This window comes from Macaca thibetana, chromosome 4, assembly GCF_024542745.1.
Source record: "Macaca thibetana thibetana isolate TM-01 chromosome 4, ASM2454274v1, whole genome shotgun sequence".
In the NCBI taxonomy this organism is placed as follows: Eukaryota; Metazoa; Chordata; class Mammalia; order Primates; family Cercopithecidae; genus Macaca; species Macaca thibetana.
This window is the reverse complement of record NC_065581.1, coordinates 71,133,974-71,157,255: the sequence shown is the minus strand read 5'-3', so window position 1 is coordinate 71,157,255 and position 23,282 is coordinate 71,133,974. Positions and strand designations below refer to the sequence as shown.

Below are 23,282 nucleotides of genomic sequence, written 5' to 3'. Positions count from 1 at the left end.
AACAACAACACTTTCTCCCCATCAGAAGATTCACCAAAGGGGGAATCACTGAAGATAGAACAAAGGAAAGAAAAAAAGCAAAAAAGAAAGAGCAAAGGGACAAGGTAAGCAACTCTCTCTAGCAGGCAGACCTGGTTTCCACTTGAGCTTGGCCAAGAAATTCCATGTTGACTCAAAAATTTCAGATTTGAAAAGGAATTTAGAAATTATGTAATCCAGCTCCATTATTTTGTAGACTGAGAATTTGACAGTCCAACAGAGTTAAATAAATTGTCCAAGGTTATTCATCTTTGGACTGTTCTAGATATTTACCAAAGAAGAGCTCCGACACACTTCACTCAACCCCAAAGCTGTGGATGAAGAATGTACACATAGTTCACAAGCAAACTGTAGTACTTCAAGTGGGGGAAATATTTTTCTCTCCTATAGAATGGGAGTTAGCCAACGGCAGCCTGTGGGCCAAATCTGCCTGGCCCAAATCTGGCCCTCAAGCAGAATACAGCTCAGGGCCTGTTTATGTGTGTACCACCCCAGCCCCCACCTGCCAAATTAAAAGGAGAAGGAAAAGAAAAAAACAAAGACAGGAAAGAAAGAGGGAGGAGAGGGAGGAAGAGGGAAGAGCATGCAACAGAGACTCTACGTGGCCCGAAATGCCTGAAATACTTAAAATCTGACCCTTTACAGAACAGTTGGCCAGTCCCTGCTACAAAACACTATACTGAGGTAAAAAGAACATCAAGCACTAAAACACTAAAAGGTTTCTATTTATGGTTCTATATCCTGACTCAGGCCAAGGCCAAGAGAAAATGTGAAGCAGATCTGTTTCCTGTTATATAAAGTTTCGTGTGGTAAACATTACTAATATTCAATAATATCCAGTTCTCTTTTACTTTGGTTACACAGAGGAATTCACTTTCCTGCCCCAGTGAGGTTAGGCATAGCCACGTGACCAGCTCTGAGAAGGATAAAATGAGTAGAAATGATACATTCAGGATGAAGTCTCTAATTGCCAGTGCTATAGATTCCAGCCTCCTCTTTCCGGGCTGTGGCAAACCTGGAGCCTCCTACTGGAGACGTGGACACGTTGGCAGCTGCAGAGCCCCCTGCTGACCACAATGGAAAGGCAGCAAGAACAAGAAATCCCTTCACTGTTAATTGCTTAGATTGAGTAGGTTGGTTGTTACTACAGCACTCCTAGTCTATCCTGATTGATACAGTGAGTTAATCTTTTTCTGAGTACAATAGGAAATTGAAGATAAGTACAAGAAGAGAGATTAATCATCCAAAATCAGCCACATAGAGATTCCAGTCTGGAGGAAACTGGCTGTTCATACTTAATTCCATCAGTGTTTGTTTTTCTCACACACACACACACACACACACAAAATCTTAAAGAAACTACCTTGACTCCATTAACACAACACTTGCATTAGTCATGGAAGATTAAGAAAAAAGCTGTGCCACAATCACCCGGCATTTCTAACTGATTTTATCAGCTGCACCATCATCATAAAGTATTTTTATTTCTGTTTCTTACACACACACACAAAAAGATTTATAACTTATCTTTTCTAAATAAAAACATTTGATTTGTTAATGTTTGAAAATAATACTTTAAAAAGAAAATTTCTTTTTAAAGTCAGACTAAGGAAAAAGTAACCTCCCAGTCTACAATATATAGAGATATATCTGTCAATTTCATTCCATGACACAGATTTGTTCAGTTGGCAAAAACACTTACCAAGTGCTCCCAGAAGCGTCATAATTCCCAAAAGCACTGAAAGAGCCGTCTTCCCTCTGATAGAGAAGTTCCCTCTGGTAACCTAAAGACATAAAAATGGACAGATCTTCAAAGTAATCATTAACTTGTAATGGATGAAAGTTTCTAATTATGACTTCATTTTGAGGAAATATGGGCAGAGAGGGGAAAGAAGAAATCAAACCAAGAACTAATATTGAGTAGCTTCTATTTTAAGTGCTGTTGGAAATTTAAAATCCAGGACTTTTCAAGCAAAATGCATAAAATAAAAACTGTGATATCCTGGCCGGGTATGGTGGCTCACGCCTATAATCCCAGCACTTTGGGAGGCCGAGGCAGGTGGATTACCTGAAGTCAGGAGTTTGAGACCAGCCTGACCAACATGGTGAAACCCCATCTCTACTAAAAATACAAAAAGTAGCTGGGCATGGTGGCACATGCCTGTAATCCCAGCTACTCAGGAGGCTGAGGCAGGAGAATCGCTTGAACCCAGGAGGCAGAGGTTGCAGTGAGCCCAGATCGCATCATTGCACTCCAGCCTAGGCAACGAGCAAAACTCCATCTCAAAAAAAAAAAAAAAACCTGTGGTATCCCAAATTAAAGTAAATTTAAAGATCACCATGGCATAGATGATACTTCTAGCCATTCAAAAGCAAGCAAATTAAAGGTAGACTTTTATTTAACTCTCTAGTGTTCACCATAATTGTTTCAATGCTTAGTAATCTAGAATTGTTTGCTACACAAGAAAAATACTATGTAGGATATCATTAATTAAAGTTTAAGGCCAAAGTAGAAAATAAAAGCATTTTCTATTCTTAGACCAGCAATACAGAGGAGGAAATGCTAAATAATCTAAGACAGTGGCTCTTAAATTTTGGGGCCATCGCCAACTGAGGTAAACCAAAAAACCAACTTGCCTGCCTACCCAGCAATTCCATGTTTCCATATATATACATTCAGTGGTGGCAATGAAGCATCATTACAGAAGTAAATTAGGGAGGGGGTTAAGGCTTATATATCTGCATTAATAAAAGCAGATGTGTCATATTTGCAAATAGTTACAAATAAATGATTGCAAATAAAAAGCAGATGTTTCACATTTGCAAAGCAATGCACACAGATCTCAAAGTCCAGTGTGAGTAAACATAGGCCAAACACTAAAGGATTCACCAAACAACCCGCAATAAACTAACTTGCTAAAAATAAAGTTAAGACAGCAATAACTTATCACTAAAAAAGCAAGCATTAGCAGGAACATTTCCAGCTCAAGGAATTATCAACGACTCTCTAATAGCCAAAAATCCTTCTAAAAATTACAGGATTCCACTATTAGCAGAGAAGGGCACACAGCCTGAGCTTTGCAGCACAGCCATGGCAAAGCCGGGCAACCATACTCATTTGTAAAATGTTGAAATCATTCCCCAATGAACTGCAGTAATAAACAAGTTTGACTTTATGAACATCATATTTTAGAAGCATCCAGAACTATAACACAATTCTTATTTGACTAACGAAACATAAGCATTAATGGTTTGAAATTACGGTTAATGTGCTCTCACCTTCAGGTCCCAAATTTCTCCCTGAGTCTTTCCAAAAGAAACCCTAGACTTAAGTATCTGATTTAAGTTACAATAAAACAAAATGCATAAAGAAAAAAAGAAAACAAGATACTCTGTTTCACGGTGATATTTAAAACTTATGGTAAAAGAAATATAAACATTTAAAGTGATGACAGAACTTTGCTCAATTTGAAGAAGGGAGCATTACATTATACCCTTTATGTTTCTAATTGAATTATTATGGTACAGTAATTAGCCAACTTTCATTCAGCACTCATAAGATGTCAGGAATTGTTCAAAGTCCTTTGCAGGATTAACTCAGGTAATTCTCACAAGAACCCTCTGACATAGACACTATTATTATTCCCTTTTTTGCGGATAATGAGACTGAAACTCAGCGGATACAGACACCATGTGCAAGATCACACCACTGACGGAGTGAAGTTGAGCAGCCAAGGTCTCACTGGCTCCAAGGCCACTGGCTCCTAGTAAATCACAGAGCTCTTCCAATTATTAAACATGATAAAAGAAGAAAAGTCCTCAGTATAGCACCGTTTACATGGAAAGCTCTCAACAAACAATAGGCATTACTCTCTAATAGGTGTAGAGGAAGGCTCTCTAAGCACCAGATGCAATAAAATAAAAACATTGATGCATTTGATTTTTTTTTAAGTTTTTAAACTATTCCAAGGCAAAAAAGACTATAAGCAAGGCTTAACAAATAAATTAAAAGACCATATTTGCAACATATAAGATGGATAAACAGCTAATATCAATATTATACAATTTTTGTGTATGTTTATATGTTATTACATACATGTACATACATATATAAAGAACTTTTTTTTTTTTTTTTGAGACGGAGTCTCACTCTGTCACCCAGGCTGGAGTGCAGTGGCGTGATCTCGGCTCACTGCAAGCTCCGTCTCCCGGGTTCACGCCATTCTCCTGCCTCAGCCCCCTGAGTAGCTGGGACTACAGGTGCCCGCCACCGCGCCCGGCTAATTTTTTGTATTTTTAGCAGAGACGGGGTTTCACCGTGGTCTCGATCTCCTGAACTTGTGATCCACCCGCCTCGGCCTCCCAAAGTGCTGGGATTGCAGGCGTGAGCCACCGCGCCCAGCCATAAAGAACTTTTTAAAAAGTAGGGTAAAGGATAAAAAGTCCTATAAAAATAAGTGAATAAAAGACAAAAGAGATGAGTCACAAAAGACAAAAATATAAAGACAAATTTCAATATAGAAAACATGTTCAACTTCATAATAGGAGAAACTCAAATGAAACCTACACTGAATACCATTTCTCTCCCATCAGATTAGCATTAAGATTCAAAATTTTGATCACTACTTCTGTTGGGTGAGCTGTATGGAAACCAGCAGTGAGCTGTATGGAAACCACTGCTAGAGGGAATTCAGAAGGGTATAACTACCATGTAGGGGAATGACCTTACCCCCCGACCCAGTAATTCCAGTTCTAGGAATCTACCCTGAAGACACGCCTCCAACAATACAAAAATATATATGCAGAGGATTATTCATTACAGCATTATTTGTAATTGTAACATAACTGAAACAATCTTAGTGCCCAAAAACTGGAGACTGATTGAATAAACTATGGCACATACACATGATGGCGTACTATGCAGCTGTGAAAAAAAGAATGAGGAATATCTCGGTCAACTGATGCAGAGTAATTTCCTGGATACACTGTGAAGTGAAAAAGGCAAAGTATAAAATAGTACATCTAGATATACTACCTTCTGTGTAATAAAAAGGGGAAATGAAGCCAGGCGCCAAGGTTCACTTATTGCCAAGGTTCAGTACTTTGGGAGGCCAAGGCGAGTGGAACACTTGAACCCAGGAGTTTGAGACCAGCCTGGGCAATATGACAAAAGCCTGTCTCTACAAAAATACAAAAAAAAAAAAAAATAGCATGGTGGTACGTGCCTGTAGTCCTACCTGTTCGGGAGGCTGAAGTGGAAGAATCACCTGAGCCCAGTAAGTCAAAGCTGCAGTGAACCATGATTGTGCCACTGCGCCCCAGCCTGGACAAAGGGAGAGGCCCTGTCTTTTTAAAAAAAAAAAAAAAAATCTCGTGTTCAATTATAATCCTCAATGTTGGAGGTAAGGCCCAGTAGGAAGTGATTGGATCTTGGTGCTGTCCTTGAGAGAGTGAGTGAGTTATCGCAAGATCTGGTCATTTAAAAGTTTGTGGCACCTCCCCACAACACTGTCTCTCTGTTTTTGTTTTCACCATGTGATATGCCTGCTCCCACTTCACCTTCTGCCACAATTGTAAGCTTCCTGAGACCTTCCTAGAAGGAAATGCCGGCACTATGCTTCCTGCACAGCCTGCAGAATCATGAGCCAATTAAACCTCTTTTCTTATAAATTACCCAGCCTCAGGTATTTCTTTATAGTAATGCAAGAACTGCCTGATACAGTTACCAACGAGGAGTAGGGAAAAAGAAAAGGGGAAGAAGAGATACTCTTTTGAATATACTTCTCAAAATCAATCAGTTTGTCTTTTGGAAGCATGTTAATGTTCTACACGTTCAAAACATAAACAAAAGTGGGAAAAAATTAAATGATAGGCATTATCACTACTCTAGTTCATTTTATCATATTTTAGTTTTCACATAAACTTTAAAAACGCAGTATACTATCTCATTTTTCAGAGGCAGCCAGGGATCACAGAGAAGCAAAATAATTAATGTTCACCAAAAAAGTCAGCAAGAGAGTCCAGGGAATTCTCCCTCAATTTTCAATTAAGGACTAAATTCTTCAGATAGCCAGAGTTTATGAACTCAATCTAAGAAAAAAGAGGAAAAGGAAAGAAGAGAGGAGGAGAGGAGAGGGAAGAAGAAAAAAGAAAAGAGGTTTGAGGCCCTCAATCCCTACAGGAGGTACTTTTGTGACAGAAAGACCAACCTCGAGGAGAGGACCATGTGCCTCCACGCCCCCAGATCACATCAACAACGGCAGTTCCAAGTATGAGATATTGTGAAACTGGTCAGAGATGAGATCATGAAGATGAGATCAGTGCTTATGGAAATTACCCCTCAGGTGGCTGACCTCCAACATTCCCCATTAATATCAACAACTAGCACCATTCTTCCACTAGAGGCAGCCAGCCCAGAGAAGAGGCCACAGACAATCACTGTTTTGCAGTGAATTTCTTGAGCAGGTTTAGATAACACTGAGAATCCAAACTACTAGCTCTGCTCCCATGAAAAAGTAAGGGAGAAATTCGGAACCTAGAGAGAACTCATATGTCTCCTTGTGGGAGTCTCCTGTGAGGTTTCCTTCCTCATCTTAAACCAGCATGCATCATTGTGGATCCCTCGGCTGTCTGTCCTCCAAATCGTCCCAGCGTATCAAGCCTAATTTCCATTCCATAAACAAAACAGGGCCAGGCACAGTGGCACATGCCTGTAATCCCAACACTTTGGGGGGCCAAGGCAGGTGGATCACCTGAGGTCAGGAGTTGGAAACCAGCCTGGCTAATATGGTGAAGCCCCATCTCTACTAAAAACACAAAAATAGTCAGGTGTGGTGGCACACACCTGTAGTCCCAGCTACTTGGGAGGCTGAGGCAGGAGAATCACTTGAACCTGGGAGGCAGAGGGTTGCAGTGAGCCGAGATCATACCACTGCACTCCAGACTAGACAACAGAGCAAGACTCCATCTCAAAAACAGGACACTGATGACTTGTCTATAATGTTTGTTGTTAATACAACAACTCAGCTTTCCAGAGCAGTCATCTACGTTGGAGACTTTACATCACAAGAGATGAGAAAGGCAAAAACAGCTCTCTCCAAAAGTTTATGAAGAAATAAGAGTATCACCTATAAGATAATCATTTTAGGAACAGCTCTTGAGTTTGAAAAGTAATCATATGCTCAGAACTTTCATAGACTTCTGAATATTGAAATGCAAGAGAAGTCCAGAGGCTATTAGGATAAAAACCCATGAGCCCTTCATAAACGGTCAGATAAGACACATCCTGTTCTGGGTTACAAATTTTCTTTGGAATAGCCATGAATGTAAAATTTCAAACTTTATTGTAATAAAGATAAAAACACTGTTCACAAACAAATGAAAAAGTAACATTCTAAACATAGTTTAACTTGATTTACCTTAAGTGTCAAAATTACATGTAAATAAAAGAAGTAAAGTTGGCTACTTGTGACTATTTCAAGAATTTTCTCTGGTAATAAGCTGATAAAAAAATTCTCTGTATTAAAAGAAATCATTATGAACTTGCTTACTTTCTATGACATGAAATGGAAAGGGAGAACATCACGGTTTTTTAAGCTATTTTTTAAGTTATGGCCACTAGCCATACTTGTGACCAATGGCAACATCCGAATTCTGAAGCCTTCTTTCTCTTGTTTTTATTTCAATGGAGGAAATAAAATGTTTTCAATTAGACTTGGTTTGAGTCTCACTTTAAAAAGTTGAACTGCAAGCACTATGATTTAAATATCTGAGGAAAACAAATGGTTTAAATCTTCAATTAACAGGTTCAGGATTTCCAGTCCTTATCAAAAACAGTTTTCATGTTATGGTTCCGTTTTGCTTTTTGACAGCAAAGACACTTCATTCAATGATGTAGCTGTTGTTTCGACCAACAAAATAATAGCTTAGGTTACAGAACTCCTGGGCCAAGCATGATTTAAGTAAAACAATGCGCTGTTCCATAAATGACATTTAAATAATATGATCATGACTCACACCGAAGCTACTTTAATTTCTTAAAACAATAAAAACAACTACGGTATATTTAAAGGACTTTGGCAAATGTGATGGCAAAAGAAAAAAGAGAGACTCTGAAATGAGACACTGATTTCATAATGAAAAGCATTATACCGAGAAGCTTTTGTCCAATACTTTGAAATATAATTTAGTTCAGTTTGTGAGATGATGTATTTTTGGGAAGCTCCACCGTGCTGACTTTCATCAGCCACTTCACCAGCTCAAAGAGTAGCACATGGAAATCACTGGTCACACTTCTTAGCTGCTAAGAGAATGCCAAGGCCAGGTAGACCCATTAGTGCCCAGAGATCATCACACTACATTGTGGGGCGCTTCAGAGATCTTCTGGACCCAATATTCACATTAGGATGATGGACCTAAAGTCCAAAAATGTTAATATTAATAATAAGTCATTCACCCATTCTGGATTTATTGAAGTGCCCACATAGCTATACAATGAAGGTCAAACATGGTCCCCACTGTCACAGAGCTCCCCCTCTAAATGCAGGGACAGATGATGGACAGGAGAATTTTAAATAATGTTAAGTGAAGAAATAAAATGGAGTAGTACAAATTAGAGTTACTAAGTGGTCAGGGGAGGCCACTCTGAGGCAAACATCAACTGAATGATGAAAAGGAGCAGCCATGGAAAGATCTAGGGGGAAAGCATGCCAGGAGAAGGAAGAGCAAGCGCCATGTCCCTGAAGCAGCACGGAGCTCAAAGTGTTCCAGACACAGCCAGCTCCAGATGAGGCTAAGGAGGGAGGCCAAGCCAGGTCACCCAGGACCCTGTAGGCTGAAGCTGGGAGCCCACTGCAGGATCGTAAGCAAGCAAGTGACAAGATCTGACGTTTTCAAAGATCCCTTTCATATTATATGGAGAATGTACAGAAGGGAAGGGAACACAGAAAAAGACAGACTACTCAGCAAGCCATTGGAGTAGTCCAGCGAGCAATCATGCTTGTATGGAACAATAAGCAGTGGGATGGAGAGAAGTAGAAGAATTTCATATCAGTTTTTAGAGGGAGAATGGACAGCATTTATTCGCTGACATTAACCCCTAACTCCCTAGTTAGAGGCAACCAATTCTAATATAGCTGATATTCGTTGTGCACTTATTATGTGTTGAATAAAATGCTGACATATCTCACTGACTCCTCAAAACAAGGAGTTCTTTTATTATCCAAGCGGGTTCTTTTACTATCCCTGTCTTGCAGGTGAGAAAACCAAGCCTTGGAGAGACTAAGGACCTGGTCCAAGGTGGGAGCCAGGATGCAAGCCTAGGTCTGACTGCCTCCACAGCCAGTGCTATGCCCCAATCTACTTCCTCCCAAGGGGGGACTCGCCTACTTAACAGCTGTAGCGCTCAGCATCCTCAACACTTGGGAGGACTACTTGGCATTTAGAGAATGATGCTTTTTTTGCACTCTGGCCACTGCACTTTCTAACAACCAACAGATGTGAGGAGGGATCTCAGGCAATTAGTAGAGACCCTCACTGGGTTACTTCGAAAAACTACAGTTTGGCCACCTACCTGGCCAGGACTGACCTGAGGGACTAGCACTGCTTTGGGAAAACAACAGATACTGAGGATTTGGACCATTCATTTTGTAGGATGGCTGCTGACAGCGAAAGTATCTAAAACACCTACTGAAATTATTTTTAAGGAATGAGTTTTCACTGCTTACATGTTTCAAGCTATGTAAAATTTATTCTATCTTTTTAAAGCATTAATATTTGATTAGCCAAAGTTACAGCTCATAAAGCATATATAAATATGGAGTTATGTGGCATTTTCTAAAATATTTTACCTTATTGTATTAAAATATCCCAAAGAATATATACCAAATTATAAAGCACCAGTTTAATCCCTATGTAGTTTCTACTTCAAAACAAACTAAATCTTGAATACAAATTGGAATCTTGTTTTCAAAAGCTACAAAGTTCAATCATGATAATTCCAAATAATTTTTACTTATCTCCTTAATTACAGCCATTATGCCAATGTGTAAAGATCTCATTTGTTTTTAGCATGGCACACAATATACCACAGAGACCACTTGATACCACTTAAATTTAATTATAATAAAGTTTGAAAAAGGTTATTCCTGTATGTATATATTTAAAACATGACCAATCCACAAATGTGTATAAACAAGGATAATTTTACATGGGCAACTCTATACAGGAAATTCCAACTGCTGGAGCTCTACAAATTTCCCCGAGGACCTAACCACCTGCTGCGTTTCAGGGCTGGTCACAGTGCCTGCAGGGTCTGGCCCTAATCTAAGAGAAAATATACCACTATGTCCTTCCCCACATCAGAACTCAGGCCACACTCAGCCCTGATTCTAAACGCTGGTCTCCCTTGGTTTGTGGTCTCATACACTGCATTGTTCCTGACCCACAACCCCTTGACTCCCACTCAGCCTTTGTCTGTGCCATTCTATCCCAGGGAGATCTTCAGACACTGACTCTAGCTCATCTACTTAAACCCAACACCTTATAGCTTACTTAAGTCTAATCTGACACTCCATATTCTAACCTTTGGTGCCTCCTTCCCTACAGGATCCCATGTTCCTCCCTTACTATTTTATCAAAACCTCCAGTGAGACTTCTTACACGGTGGTGATACTCAAGCATCCTGTCCCGATTCCTGGTCCTTTCCATCATATCCCATTGCTTCTAAAAACCCGAGAACACCGCAAATCAGAATTATCTCATAGTGTTCTGAGGAACAAGGTGGACGGTGAAGCCAGGCCACCATGGGTAAATTATTTAACCTCTCTGTACCTCAATTTCCTCATCTATAAAATGGAAATAATAATGGTACACCTACTCCTAGAGTTTTTGTGAGAATTAAATGAAACATGCATAAAACATTTAAACAGACTTAGTTGCTATTACTGTCATTACATAGAATTAGTTTAGAATAAAAAAAATCTCTACACAATAAGGGAAACTGGAAGAAAAGCTCGTATTAAAATGGCGTCTTTACCGAGTTTTCTAATTCTTCTGTGGAAAAATCAGCAATCAATTAATAGCTTGCCTCTACTTTTCATTTAATCCATTTGTTACAAAAAACAAAAACTAAAAAAAAAATAGGAGTTGGAAAGTGTGGAACTACATTTTTCTTAGATTATAGTGAATCCTCATTTTTCATCAGTTTGTGTGAGCCCTTCTAATCTTCATGAATTTGATGGACAAGATACATCATACAAATTGTGCAGAGATAAATAGCCGGAGAGTTTGTGCTAGAGGTCCACTAATAAGGAAATGAAAAACTGAGACTGTAATTTTTGGTTGGCTTTCGCAGTATTTCAGAAAATCAAATTTACTTTACTATTATCATTAAATGTGTCTCACATCTCTTTGTTTCCTCCTAGGTATGGATGTCAAGAGCATAGGCTCAGAGTCCAAATCCCAGCTCTATATGATTATATGACCCTGGACAAGTTAGCTAACTTTTCCACACCTCAGCTTCCTTATCTGCAAAAAAACAGGATCATGCTAATACTAATGGTGAGCCTTCAATGAGGTATGAGATGTAAAGTGCTTAGAACACTGCCTGCCACACAGGACACACTCATCTCATGTCAACTGCTATTATTAACAAGTTGCCAAAACAAAGGATCTGGGTGCCTGTGAACAGTTGCCACCTTTCAAGGATTCAGGATACAGTCTTCACTAGCATGGCATTTCCTCGAGTCCAGCAGGTCCTCTTCATACAAACATTTCTCCCCTAACCCCCATCTGCTTGACATTTTAAATGCACCGAGAAGGTCCCCACCACACAGCACTGCATCTGTTTACATACAAACCATCTTCTCCACTGAGCAGCGAATTCCTTAAGAAGACAGGCCCTGGCTCCCTCTGTTTTTTTGGCACAAGAACTGATCCTAGCACTAAGAAACACTCCACAAATGTGTAAATAATGAATGAATGAGTATTCCTCTAGATTTTTAAGGAGTTTTAAATTTCAGATCCCTTAGTATACTACAAGTCCCCTCCAGAAACTAACTCTTAAGCCATTACTAACAAACATCTTAGTAGCAGTGAGTGAACAGTTAGCTAAAGGAAGAACAGTAACAGCTTTCCACTGTTTGCACTTCCTGCACATGTCAACACCGTGTAGCCCATCACTTACCTAAGACAAAATCCACCTATTTTGCAATATGGTCTAGAATGAACCTTACCTGAAAAAAAAAACAAATTTTTTTCTACGAACAAATGTAGGTCTCTAAAATGCTTACCTTGCCTCATAAATGAAAGCGCTTTTTCTTTCAAATTATCTGTCAGTTGTTTCTTTTTAGTCAGATAATCCAAAATGTAAATATTTGGAGCAAAATGTATCATGTTCTGTTCACCACAGCCATAAGGCATCCGAATCAATGAGGCTAAGCCATTGATGGAAGGACCGAGAACATCTCCTGGAAGCACAAGACATGCAATTCATTCAGTAAATACTCAGTAACAACTACCTGCTGGTGGCAAAGAGACTTCCACTGAGTACAGAAGGCCTCTGTCATTGAAGCAATATGAATATTCCACTGCTTAGAACACAGTTGAAACTTTACATCAAGCTTTTAGAAGACTGGTCAAAAAAATAACAATGCTCTGGTACTGAACTTGTAGGTCGTGTGATGAAAGATGACATTTTTAGCTCAGTTAAGCATATGGCATAAATTAGGCAAAAAATAATTTTTAAAAAAAATTTTTTAAATGTACAGAATTGATCAGTAAGACACCATCACTCATACAGGAAAGAAACGTTTTATTAGTAGTATTCACGCAAACAAAATTTTATTCTTATTTCTTACTAATACACCACAAGCACTTCAGAAATAATTTTTTAAAAAACAATGAGGATTGTAGTGTTTTCCAATGTGTTCTATTTAGCAACAACAAATACAACTATTTCAATTAATCTCAGGATCAAAAGGATTAGGAATATTCTTCAAAGTTAGTAATCTAAAATTAAACAAAACACATGCTTTAAAAACCCTCTACCCACATCCCAACACCACAACTCAGGGAAAAATAGTAAAAATTCAGAAATATGAAGGCTGAGTTCTAATTTTGGCCCTGCCATTGTTAAGCTGTATAGATAACAGTATCCTTCTATGTCGTTTACTTGAAAACTTATACCATGCCAAGTCCAAATACCTAGTGAAAATGTGATCCTAAAAATTATGAAAAAAAAAAGGGAAAAGAACCTGTTTCATGTGAATAGGCCGGAGCTGTGCCAGCATTGCTTAAATTTTAGATGTGAATACAAAGAAAAAAATAGAGGTTATATTATTACCACTGCAGGCTATGTGTTTAATATTCAAAGTGAACATAGACTATCAAAGTTCAAAGAAGGAAGCTAAAATTCATACATTCTGGGATACAAAATAGGCCTTTAAAACAACATGTAAAAATAAAACTTGAAAATCCATTCTTTACATCAAGCATAAAAATTAAGCCTCAGGGTATTTCCATGACCACAGATAGAATCGTTCCTATGTAAGGAGTGATGGTATATATTTAAAAAGCCAGGCTCCTTCCCTCTGTGTATATGTGTGCGTGTGTGCATGTGTGTGTGTGTATGTGTAGTGCATTTCCCAGCATCCCAACACTGTGTGAGATGCTTAAAAAGAATTTATTCCCCTAAATAGAGAGCTTATTTAATTCCTTTTAAGAATTGGCCAGGCACAGTGATGCATGCCTGTAGTCCCAGCTACACAAGGGCTGATGCAGGAGGACTGCATGAGCTCAGAAGTTCAAGTCCAGCCTGGGGCACACATAGCTAAACCCTCTCTTCCAAAAAAAAAAAATATATAGATAGATAGATAGATAGATAGATAGATAGATAGATAGATAGATACAAACACACATATATATGTGTGTATATATATGTGTATATATCTACATATATATATATACACACACACATATATATATGCCTCCAAAGAAAGTCCTCTACCTACGGACTGGTTGTTTGGGTTATAATAAAAAAGCATTACACCTGCCAGTGAAAATATAAAAGAACTGTAAAAACGTGTTTTAGGTCCTAACACCTTAAAGACCTCACAAACAGGCCAGGCACGGTGGCTCACGCCTGTAATCCCAGCACTTTGGGAGGCCGAGGCGGGTGGATGACCTGAGGTCAGGAGTTCAAGATAAGCCTGGCTAACAGAGTGAAACCCCATCTTTACTGAAAATACAAAAAATCAGCAGGGTGTGGTGGCGGGCACCTGTAGTCCCAGCTACTCGGGAGGCTGAGGCAGGAGAATGGTATGAACCCGGGAGGCGGAGCTTTCAGTGAGCGGAGATCTTGCCACTGCACTCCAGCCTGGGCGACAGAGTGAGACTCCATCACAAAAAAAAAAGACCTAACAAACTATTAGACGTCATTAATTAAAATGTTTTCTTCAGTTATTTGTAAAGCACAACTATATAAACAAACCATTCGTGAGGGTTAATTTTGTGTGTCAACTTCAGTGGGCCGAGGGATGCCTAGATTAAGCATTGTTTCTGAGTGTCTGTGAGGGTGTTTCTAGATGACACTAGCATTTGAATTGGTGTACTGGGTCCAGCAGATTGTCCTCCCCAGTGTGTGTGGGCACCATCCAATCCACTGAGAGCCTGAATAGACAAAAGCTTGAGGAAGGAGGAATTCACCTTTTTTTCCTGCCACACTACTTGAGCTGAGACATCTCATCTCATCTTCTCCGAGGACTGGGATTTACATCATCAGTTCCCCTGGTTCACAGGCCTGTGGACTCGGAGTGAATTATACTACCAGCTTTCCTGGGTCTCCAGCTTGCAAAAGCAGATCATGGGACCTCTCAGCCTACATAATTGCATGAGCCAATTCCTCATAATAAACCCCCTTTTATATATAAGTATCTCCTATTGGTTCTGTTTCTCTGGAGAACCCTGACTAATAACACCAATTGTATAGACACTGTGTTTAATTAAAAAAATACTTTTAGGCCGGGCGCAATGGCTCATGCCTGAGTCCAGCTACTCACCTTGAGACCAGCCTGGACAACATGGTAAAATCCCGTCTCTAATGAAAATACAAAAAATTAGCAGGGCATGGTGGCACACACCTGTAGTCCCAGCTTCGTGGAAGGCTGAGGTATAAGAATTGCTTGAACCCAGGAGGCAGTGGTTGCAGTGAACTGAGATCACACCGCTGCACTCCAGCCTGGGGTACAGAGAAAGACTCCATCTCAAAAAAAAAAAAAAAAGTACTTTAAGCATGGTAAATATAGTTAATAACAAGAGTATTGTACATTTCCAAACTGCTAAGAAAGGCCAAGTGCCATGGCTCACACCTGTAATCTCAGCACTTTAGGAGGCCAAGGATGGTGGATCACCTGAGGTGAGGGGTTCGAGACCAGCCTGGCCAACATGGCGAAAGCCCATCTCTACTAAAAATACAAAAACTAGCTGGGCGTGGTGGCACGCGCCTGTAATTCCAGCTACTCAGGAGGCTGAGGCAGGAGACTCACTTGAACCCCAAGAGGCAGAGGTTGCAGTGAGCCAAGATCCTGCCACTGTACTCTAGCCTGGGAGACAGAGAGAGACTCCATCAAAATAAATAAATAAAGTCCGGGCGCAGTGGCTCATACCTGTAATCCCAGCACTCTGGGAGGCCAAGGCAGGTGCATCATGAGGTCAGGAGATCAAGACCATCCTGGCTAATATGGTAAAACCCCATCTCTACTAAAAAATACAAAAAAAATTAGCCAGTCGTGGTGGTGGGTGCCTATAGTCCCAGCTACTCAGGAGGCTGAGGCAGGAGAATGGCATGAACCTGGGAGGCAGAGCTTGCAGTGAGCCAAGATCGTGCCACTGCACTCCAGCCTGGGTGACAGAGTGAGACTCCATCTCAAAAATAAAATAAATAAATAAATAGTGCTCAGAGAGCAAATTTCAAATGTTCTCCCCCACCAAAAAAAACAGTTAAGTATTTGAGGTGATGAGTATGTCAACCAGCTTGATTTAGTTATTCCACATTGCATTCATAAATCATAATACCACTTTGTATCCCATAAATTTATACAATTATAAATTGCCAATTTTTGAAAAGTACTATTATGTTACGGAAAGTAACTAGGAGAGGTGACTGAAGTCAGTGAGTAACTTTCTACTGTAAAGGTTACTCATATCCTGCACAGAGAACTGCTCTGGGCAGTAGTACTCAACCTTTGGTTATCAGAATCACTTGTGAAAGCTTTTTAAGATATACATGACCAAGTCATAGCCCAAGCGATTCTGACTTAGTAGGTCTAGAGTAGAGCTTAGACATTTCTGTATTTATAGAGCTCCTTAGAAGATTCTGATATTCACCAGTGGCGGAGAGCCACAGAAGCCAGAAGCTCTGGTCTTAGGAATGACCCCTACCTCCAGTCACAGTATAGTGAGGCCTTGCTACTCAAAGTGTGCTCTACAAGCCAAAACTATCACCAACACCTAGGAGCTTGTTTGAAATGCAGATTCCCAGGCCCCACTCCAGACCTAGTAAACCAGACTCCCAGGTGATTCTTATGCACATTGATGACTGAGAACTATTTTAGGATACATGATTTGCCAGCCTTCATATTATAATCAGTTGTTGGGCCCAATTTAAAACTTTTGCCATCTCTTCTTATTAGGACTCAATAAGAAAATACATCTATAATTACAGGAACAACATATATGATTGCATACAATTAAATCAATCAATGGTGATATACTCTATTCTTACCAATTGCAGTGATCTGAACTCTTTCACTGCCAGTCACTGTATTAGGAGGAAATGAAAAACTCAAAGTTTTCAGGGTACTCTGTAGCCTATTGTCAGTCAAATCTAATAAGATGGACTGTGAATATGATTTTTCTATTCCTTCAGCCTGTTGAAAAAAATGAACACAATCAACATGGTCTCTACTCACATATTTACAGAGAACTATACACAGATATGAACACAAACATCTGACCTGTTATGTCTAAGGTTTGTGTATGGCTAGATAAGCACCTATCATTTCTTCTTTTGTTTTCTTTAAATTAGATATTTTATTTAAACAAGTAATATATTCATTTCACAGAATGAGTTTTCTTGTTAGTTTGTATTATAATAAATTACCATAACTTTGATTAATTTTTCCTACTTTTACATTTTCTCACTAAGTACAGTACACTTCATTAACTGAAATGTGTTTTTCAATAGGATTTACACTTAATAGGCACCATTTCCATGGAACTGAATTAAATCTGATGACACAGTGCCTAAAATTTTGTTATTCTTACTTCAAATCTGTTAGTAAGTTCTAGTTAAATTAGATAAGGCATCTCATGGACTGGCCTTGAAAATGACAAAGAAGAAGTACTTGGGGGAGGCCGAGGTGGGTAGATTAAAGGTCAGGAGTTTGAGACCAGCCTGGCCAACATGGTAAAACCCCATCTACACTAAAAATACAAAAATTAGTTGGGCCTGGTGGCAGGCACCTGTAATCCCAGTTACTTGGGAGGCTGAGGCAGGAGAATCGCTTGAACCCAGGATGCGGTGGTTGCAGTGAGCCAAGATCACGCCACTGCACTCCAGCCTGGACAACAGAGCGAGATGCAGTTCCTTTATTGAAAAGAGGATGGAAAGCTTGGAAAGAAAAAATGAAACAAAAATGTGTAAACATGGAGATGACTACTTCTTAAACGCTGAAGGAGCCCTGAATACTGTTCAGAGACTTTAACATTAAGAAGAACATCAACAGCAAAACCAAAGGCAGCAGAAACCTCTGCAGACTTAAATGTCCCTGTCTAACAGCTTTGAAGAGAGTAGTGGTTCTCCCAGCAAGGAGTTTGAGATCTGAGAATGGACAGACTGCCTCCTCAAGTGGATCCCTGGCCCCTGAGTAGCCTAACTGGAAGGCACCCCCCAGTAGGGGCAGACTGACACCTCACATGGCCGGGTACCCCTCTGACGTGAAGATTCCAGAGGAATGATAAGGCAGCAACATTTGCTATTCAGCAATATTCACTCTTCTGCAGTCTCCGCTGCTGATACCCAGGCAAACAGGGTCTGGAGTCGACCTCCAGCAAACACCAACAGACCTGCAGCTGAGGGTCCTGACTGTTAGAAGGAAAACTGACAAACAGAAAGGACACCCACACCAAAACCCCATCTGTACATCTCCATCATCAAAGACCAAAGGTAGACAAAACCACAAATATGGGGAAAAAACAGAGCAGAAAAGCTGAAAATTCTAAAAATCAGAGCCCCTCTCCCCCTCCAAAGGAAAGCAGCTCCTCGCCAGCAATGGAACAAAGCTGGACGGAGAATGACTTTGACGAGTTGAGAGAAGAAGGCTTCAGACGATCAAACTTCACCAAGCAAAAGGAGGAAGTTTGAACCCATCGCAAAGAAACTAAAAACCTTGAAAAAAGATTAGACGAATGGTTAACTAGAATAACCAATGTAGAGAAGTCCTTAAATGACCTGATGGAGCTAAAAACCAAGGCATGATAACTACGTAGCCAGAGAGAAAGGTTGGATTATCCACAAAGGGAAGCCCATCAGACTAACAGGTGATCTCTCAGCAGAAACTCTACAAGCCAGAAGAGAGTGGGGGCCAATATTCAACATCCTTAAAGAAAAGATGTTTCAACCCAGAATTTCATATCCAGCCAAATTAGCTTCATAAGTGAAGGAGAAATAAAATCCTTGACAGACAAGCAAATGCTGAGAGATTCTGTCACCACCAGGCCTGCCCTACAAGAGCTCCTGAAGGAAGCACTAAACATGGAAACGAACAATCGGTACCAGCCACTGCAAAAACATGCCAAATTGTAAAGACCATCGATGCTAGGAAGAAACTGCATCAATGAATGAGCAAAATAACCAGCTAACATCATAATGAAAGGATCAAATTCACACATAACAATATTAACCTTAAATGTAAATGGACTAAATGCTCCAATTAAAAGACACAGACTGGCAAATTGGATAAAGAGTCAAGACTCATCAGGGTGCTGTATTCAGGAGACCCATCTCACATGCAGAGACACACATAGGCTCAAAATAAAGGGATGGAGGAAGATCTACCAAGCAAATGGAAAACAAAAAAAGGCAGGGGTTACAATCCTAGTCTCTGATAAAACAGATTTTAAATCAACAAAGATCAAAAGAGACAAAGAAGGCCATTACATAACGGTAAAGGGATCAATTCAACAAGAAGAGCTAACTATCCTAAATAAATATGCACCCAAAACAGGAGCACCCAGATTCATAAAGCAAGTCCTTAGAGACTTACAAAGAGACTTAGACTCCCACACAATAATAATGGGAGACTTTAACACCCCACTGTTGACATTAGACAGAACAAGGAGACAGAAAGTTAACAAGGATATCCAGGAATTGAACTCAGCTCTGCACCAAGCAGACCTAATAGACATCAACAGAACTCTCCACCTCAAATCAACACAATATACATTCTTCTCAGCACCACATCACACTTATTCCAAAACTGACCACATAGTTGGAAGGAAAGCACTCCTCAGCAAACGTAAAAGAACAGAAATTATAACAGTCTCTCAGACCACAGTGCAATCAAACTAGAACTCAGGATTAAGAAACTCACTCAAAACTGCTCAACTACATGGAAACTGAACAACCTGCTCGTGAATGACTACTGGGTACATAACAAAATGAAGGCAGAAATAAAGATGTTCTTTGAAACCAATGAGAACAAAGACACAACATACCAGAATCTCTGGGACACATTTAAAGCAGTGTATAGAGGGAAATTTATAGCACTAAATGCCCACAAGAGAAAGCTGGAAAGATCTAAAATTGACACCCTAACATTACAATTAAAAGAACTAGAGAAGCAAGACCAAACACATTCAAAAGCTAGCAGAAGGCAAGAAATAACTAAGATCAGAGCAGAACTGAAGAGATAGAGACACAAAAAACCCTTCAAAAAATCAATGAATCCAGGAGCTGGTTTTTTGAAAAGATCAACAAAATTGACAGACCGCTAGCAAGACTAATAAAGAAGAAAAGAGAGAAGAATCAAATAGACTCAATAAAAAATGACAAAGGGGATATCACCACTGATCCCACAGAAATACAAACTACCATCAGAGAATACTATAAACACCTCTATGCAAATAAACTAGAAAATCTAGAAGAAATGGATAAATTCCTGGACACTTACACCCTCCCAAGACTAAACCAGGGAGAAGTTGAATCCCTGAATAGACCAATAACAGGTTCTGAAATTGAGGCAATAATTAATAGCCTGCCAACCAAAAAAAGTCCAGGACCAGACATATTCACAGCCGATTTCTACCATAGGTACAAGGAGGAGCTGGTCCCATTCCTTCTGAAACTATTCCAAACAATAGAAAAAGAGGGAATCCTCCCTCAACTCATTTTATGAGGCCAGCATCATCCTGATACCAAAGCGTGGCAAAGACACAACAAAAAAAGAGAATTTTAGACCAATATCCCTGATGAACATCGATGCAAAAATCCTCAATAAAAGACTGGCAAACCGAATCCAGCACATCAAAAAGCTTATCCACCATGATCAAGTGGGCTTCATTCCTGGGATGCAAGGTTAGTTCAGCATATGCAAATCAATAAACGTAATCCATCATATAAACAGGACCCACAACAAAAACCACATGATTATCTCAATAGACGCAGAAAAGGCCTTTGACAAAATTCAACAGCCCTTCATGCTAAAAACTCTCAATAAATTCGGTATTGATGGGACATATCTCAAAATATTAAGAGCTATTTACGACAAACCCACAGCCAATATCATACTGAATGGGCAAAAACTGGAAGCATTCCCTTTGAAAACCAGCATAAAACAGGGATGGCCTCTCTCACCACTCCTATTCAACAGAGTGTTGGAAGTTCTGTCAAGGGCAATCAGACAAGAGAAAGAAATAAAAGGTATTCAATTAGGAAAACAGGAAGTCAAATTGTCCCTGTTTGCAGAAGACATGATTGTATATTTAGAAAACCCCATTGTCTCAGCCCAAAATCTGCTTAAGCTGATAAGCAACTTCAGCAAAGTCTCAGGATACAAAATCAATGTGCAAAAGTCACAAGCATTCCTATACACCAATAACAGACAGACAGCCAAATCATGAGTGAACTCCCATTCACAATTGCTTCAAAGAGAATAAAATACCTAGGAATCCAACTTACAAGGGATGTGAAGGACCTCTTCAAGGAGAACTACAAACCACTGCTCAGTGAAATAAAAGAGGACACAAACAAACGGAAGAACATTCCATGCTCATGGATAGGAAGAATAAATATCATGAAAATGGCCATACTGCCCAAGGTAATCTATAGATTCAATGCCATCCCCATCAAGCTACCAATGACTTTTTTCACAGAATTGGAAAAAACTACTTTAAAGTTCATATGGAACCAAAAAAGAGCCCACATTGCCAAGACAATTCTAAGCCAAAAGAACAAAGCTGAAGGCATCACACCTCCTGACTTCAAACTACACTACAAGGCTACAGTAACCAAAACAGCATGGTACTGGTACCAAAACAGAGATATAAACCAATGGAAGAGAACATAGCCCTCAGAAATAATACCACACCTACAACCATCTGATCTTTGAAAAACCTGACAAAAACAAGAAATGGGAAAAGGATTCCCTATTTAATAAATGGTGCTGGGAAAACTGGCTAGCCATATGTAGAAAACTGAAATTGGATCCCTTCCTTACACCTTATACAAATATTAATTCAAGATGGATTAGAGACTTAAATGTTAGACTTAAAAACATAAAAACCCTAGAAGAAAACCCAGGCAATACCATTCAGGACATAGGCATGGGCAAGGACTTCATGACTAAAACACCAAAAGCAATGACAATGAAAGCCAAAATTGACAGATGGGATCTAATTAAACTAAAGAACTTCTGCACAGCAAAAGAAACTACCATCAGAGTGAACAGGCAACCTACAGAATGGGAGAAAATTTTTGCAATCTACTCATCAGACAAAGGGCTAATATCCAGAATCTACATAGAACTCAAACAAATTTACAAAAAAATAAAAAAAAAAAAAAACCAACAACCCCATCAAAAAGTGGGCAAAGAACAGACACTTCTCAAAAGAAGACATTTATGCAGCCAACAGACACATGAAAAAATGTTCATCATCACTGGTCATCAGAGAAATGCAAATCAAACCACAATGAGATACCACCTCACACCAGTTAGAATGGCGATCATTAAAAAGTCAGGAAACAACAGGTGCTAGGGAGGATGTGAAGAAATAGGAACACTATTACACTGTTAGTGGGACTGTAAATTAGTTCAACCATTGTGGAAGACACTTTGGTGATTTCTCAAGGATCTACAACCAGAAACACCATTTGACCCAGCCATCCCATTACTGGGTATATACCCAAAGGATTATAAATCATGCTGCTATAAAGACACATGCACATGTATGTTTATTGCGGCACTATTCACAATAGCAAAGACTTGGAACCAACCCAAATGTCCATTGATGATAGACTAGATTAAGAAAATGTGGCACATATACACCATGGACTGCTATGCAGCCATGAAGAAGGATGAGTTCATGTCTTTTGTAGGGACATGGATGAAGCTGGAATCCATAATTCTCAGCAAACTATCGCAAGGACAGAAAACCAAACACCGCATGTTCTCACTCACAGGTGGGAATTGAACAATGAGAACACCTGGACACAGGAAGGGAAACATCACACACCGGGGCATGTTGTGAAGTGGGGGGATGGGGGAGGGATAGCATTAGGAGATATACCTAATGCAAATGACGAGTTAATGGGTGCAGCACACCAACATGGCACATGTACACATACGTAACAAATCTGCACGTTGTGTACATGTACCCTAGAACTTCAAATATAATAACAAAAAAAAAGGAAATGACAGAGAAGAAGATGAAAATGTAAGGAGAAAAACCCTTTGAGGTAGTTCCTATTATTATCCAAAGACAGGGAGATTAAATGCCTTGTTCAAAATCATACTTGGCAGAGCTGAGATTCAAACACAGGGTTGCCTCACCCCAGAATACAAGTGTTCATCCACTATGCTCATTATCTTTCTGTCTAGAATGTCTTCTCTGAAAAAAATCTACAAAATCTCTTTTACCTTCACTGAAACATTCCAAAATTCCAAATCCACAAATCAACTTGACCGTGT

General features: G+C 39.6%; 1 protein-coding gene across 1 annotated transcript in view; it reads right to left on the bottom strand.

Moving 5' to 3' along the window:
- Positions 1 to 23,282, bottom strand: part of CD109 (CD109 molecule) — a 143,046-nt gene that overhangs the window by 21,981 nt on the left and 97,783 nt on the right. The window contains exons 22-24 of the mRNA XM_050786473.1: positions 16,820 to 16,964; positions 12,330 to 12,506; positions 1,742 to 1,823 (exon numbers count right to left, since the gene is read on the bottom strand). Of these exons, the coding sequence (XP_050642430.1) occupies positions 1,742 to 1,823; positions 12,330 to 12,506; positions 16,820 to 16,964 (404 nt within the window). The remainder of the gene's footprint in view (positions 1 to 1,741; positions 1,824 to 12,329; positions 12,507 to 16,819; positions 16,965 to 23,282) is intronic.